We start from the raw sequence: 2,714 nt of genomic DNA, 5'->3' as shown, positions 1-2,714 counted from the left end.
ATATATTAACATAAATATAAATTTTGAGTTTATATGTATTTACACATATATAACTAAGTGTTTCACTGGCAATAATTAAAGTGGATTAAAAACTTCATGGTTTCTATTATTTTGCTAATTAATATTATTTATCTACCTTAATTTTTTTGAGTTTTTGAAATTTAAACATCTTACTTTATTTGTTAAATCGGTGTAATGAAGATTTCGTTTGAAGTAAGTATGAAACTTAATGTTTTTTTTTGTTTGTTTATTATTCCTATACATGTTGTTAGTTGTTAGTGCACTTACTATAATTTTATCTATTTCAGATAATGAAACAAGAAACAAAGAAACTCAAACTTGAAAAACCCAATTTCTCAGGAAATGTTTTTTCTGAAATTGAATGTGTTATGAGTGATGAACTTACTAAAGAAATTCCTCTAGTTAACGTTTTTGTTGGACATATAACAGATAAAAAATTAATTAAAGATGTGATATTAGATCTGAATCGTTTGCTTCCTGTTTTAGAATTGCAGCATTTAAAAAGAGTACATAAAAACAAGGTGCTTATCTGTTTGTTTGAGGAAAATATGGAAAAAGATATTATGTTATCCTTGAAACAGCTTGGATTCAATACTAGTTTACTTGCTCCAAATTTAGAAATTCTCCAAGTATTAAAGTATGCACCAAAAACTCGAGCCCAATTTTTAAGAGGTAATATCTATTGGCCCATGAATTTTCATGAAGATAAATATGTTGAAAGATTATTGGCTAACACTGTTTTCTCGTCTCAAGAAATAAAACTCCATGAAAAATGGATGGGGGCTGCTGTAGAAGCTGCAAAAAAGTCAAAAATCAAAAGTGGGACTGCTATTGTCGACCCAGTTAAAAATATACTAATAGCTGTTGGAAGTGATGCTAGAGATGAACATCCACTTAAACATTCTATAATGGTTGCTATTGATTTAGTTGCTCATGCTCAAGGGGGAGGGGCATGGGAGGCTCACTGCGCTGATTTTCACAACAAAAAAATTGTAAAAAATTTTGAAAGCAAAGATGACGGACCTTATTTATGTACTGGCTATTATATATACACAACACATGAGCCATGTATAATGTGCTCAATGGCTCTAGTTCATAGCCGAGTAAAGAGAATATTTTACGGAATTCCTTCTTCAAATGGTGCTCTTGGAACTTTGTTAAAAATTCATTGTTTAAAAAATTTGAACCATCATTATGAAGTCTTTAAAGGTCTTCTGAAAGGAGAAGTAAGCGTGCTATAACTTAGCAATACCTGGGTCACAAACTATTTTTCAAAGAAAAATAATCTATTGTAAATATTTGGATGCTATTAAGAATATATGTTAATTTAAAAATATATAGTCTTTATAAAATGAAGCATGTATATTCTATTTGTTACGTCATGGTGTCCATGATTTAATGTGAAGATTTTTGAAACTGTGAATTTTTAAGTTATATTATTTCTAAGGGTGTTAATAAATGTGTTTTATTCACCTTTATAACTCTTTTATTTATTTTCAATCCTAGCATATTCCTTATTACTAATCAATTTTGGGGTCTTTTTCCCTATTCTAGTTATATTTGTATGCATGTATTTTGTCTGAAAGTTATACTAGACTATTTATTATAAAACCATTGAATTATTTAACCAGTTATAGCAGTCACACATTGTATTTATTTATTCTTTTACTGTGTGAAAAAAGTATTTTTTATAATGTTATGAGTTAGAACTGAGCTTTCAATTTTTTTTTCTCGGTTGTAGACTATGGACATTTTGATAAGTTTCATAAACATTTCCGTTAAATATTTTATTTGAATTTCCTCTCTTTAAAAAAAAAAAATTAATTTATCAATAACGAGCGCATTACGGGAAACCATTTACTAAAAATGACTATGTCTAAATTGCATACAACAGCAGGCTTTCTGTGTTTGAAGATAGATATATAGAAATTATATTAATGATAAAAAGGATTCCATCGCTAACAAAACTATGAACTGAAATGTATCATAATGTTCGTCCATCCTCTCTGTGTCTTTTAGTCATTTGAAGAAAAAATAATTTTCACTTTTTTTTTTAACACCATTTAAACTATTTTGGTAAGTGACTTTTTTTAACTTCAAATAACTTTTACTTACTTCAGCCAATGTTATATTGTTTACCATTATACACTTGCTATACTTGTTATATTATCAAGTATTTGTTATGTACACAAACATCTTACATTAGTTATTAAATTTATTTTGTGAAAATATTTTCTTCCAATATCCTCATTCTTTTATTCGAACTTTATTTATATCAAAAGAGCTTTCTTAAAAATGATTAAGGGTGAAAGAAGATTCTCCTTTCCTAAATTTATTCCAAGTATATTTAATATAATTCTCCTATAGGAAATAATAATCAGTATTCATTCAATTTTCCTCCTATTAGATATTCATTGTTTAATATTTTATAATTTGAATGTGAGTCTTCTTACAATTCAGTTATGTGTAGAAATTAATTAGGAAACATTATAGAAATACAATTTTGCTAAATAATAAAAATATTTATTTTAATTGTTTCAGGGTTTTATTATTTTGAATAGTTTTATTATTTTGTTATCTTGTAGAATAAACGTAATTAAAAACAACTTTTCATATCTTGTTATTTAATAAAATATTATTAACTTGTGGCCTCTTGATTATTTGACGTTAAAAAGTATGTTTTTCTGATCTCA

General features: G+C 26.6%; 2 protein-coding genes across 2 annotated transcripts in view; both read left to right on the top strand.

The window, feature by feature from the left end:
- Positions 1 to 2,714, top strand: part of gem (gemini) — a gene marked incomplete in the record, with an annotated part of 67,864 nt that overhangs the window by 1,989 nt on the left and 63,161 nt on the right.
- LOC106687055 (probable inactive tRNA-specific adenosine deaminase-like protein 3) lies at positions 76 to 1,498 on the top strand. The gene is made up of 2 exons (XM_014430733.3): positions 76 to 213; positions 309 to 1,498. The coding sequence occupies exons 1-2, from the start codon at positions 196 to 198 to the stop codon at positions 1,260 to 1,262; spliced, it is 972 nt and encodes a 323-aa protein (XP_014286219.1). The 5' UTR covers positions 76 to 195; the 3' UTR covers positions 1,263 to 1,498.

The sequence above is a fragment of the Halyomorpha halys genome, unplaced genomic scaffold (assembly GCF_000696795.3).
Source record: "Halyomorpha halys isolate HHAL.00 unplaced genomic scaffold, Hhal_1.1 Scaffold37.1, whole genome shotgun sequence".
In the NCBI taxonomy this organism is placed as follows: Eukaryota; Metazoa; Arthropoda; class Insecta; order Hemiptera; family Pentatomidae; genus Halyomorpha; species Halyomorpha halys.
The sequence above is the reverse complement of the archived record's forward strand: the minus strand, read 5'-3'. Positions and strand labels throughout refer to the sequence as shown.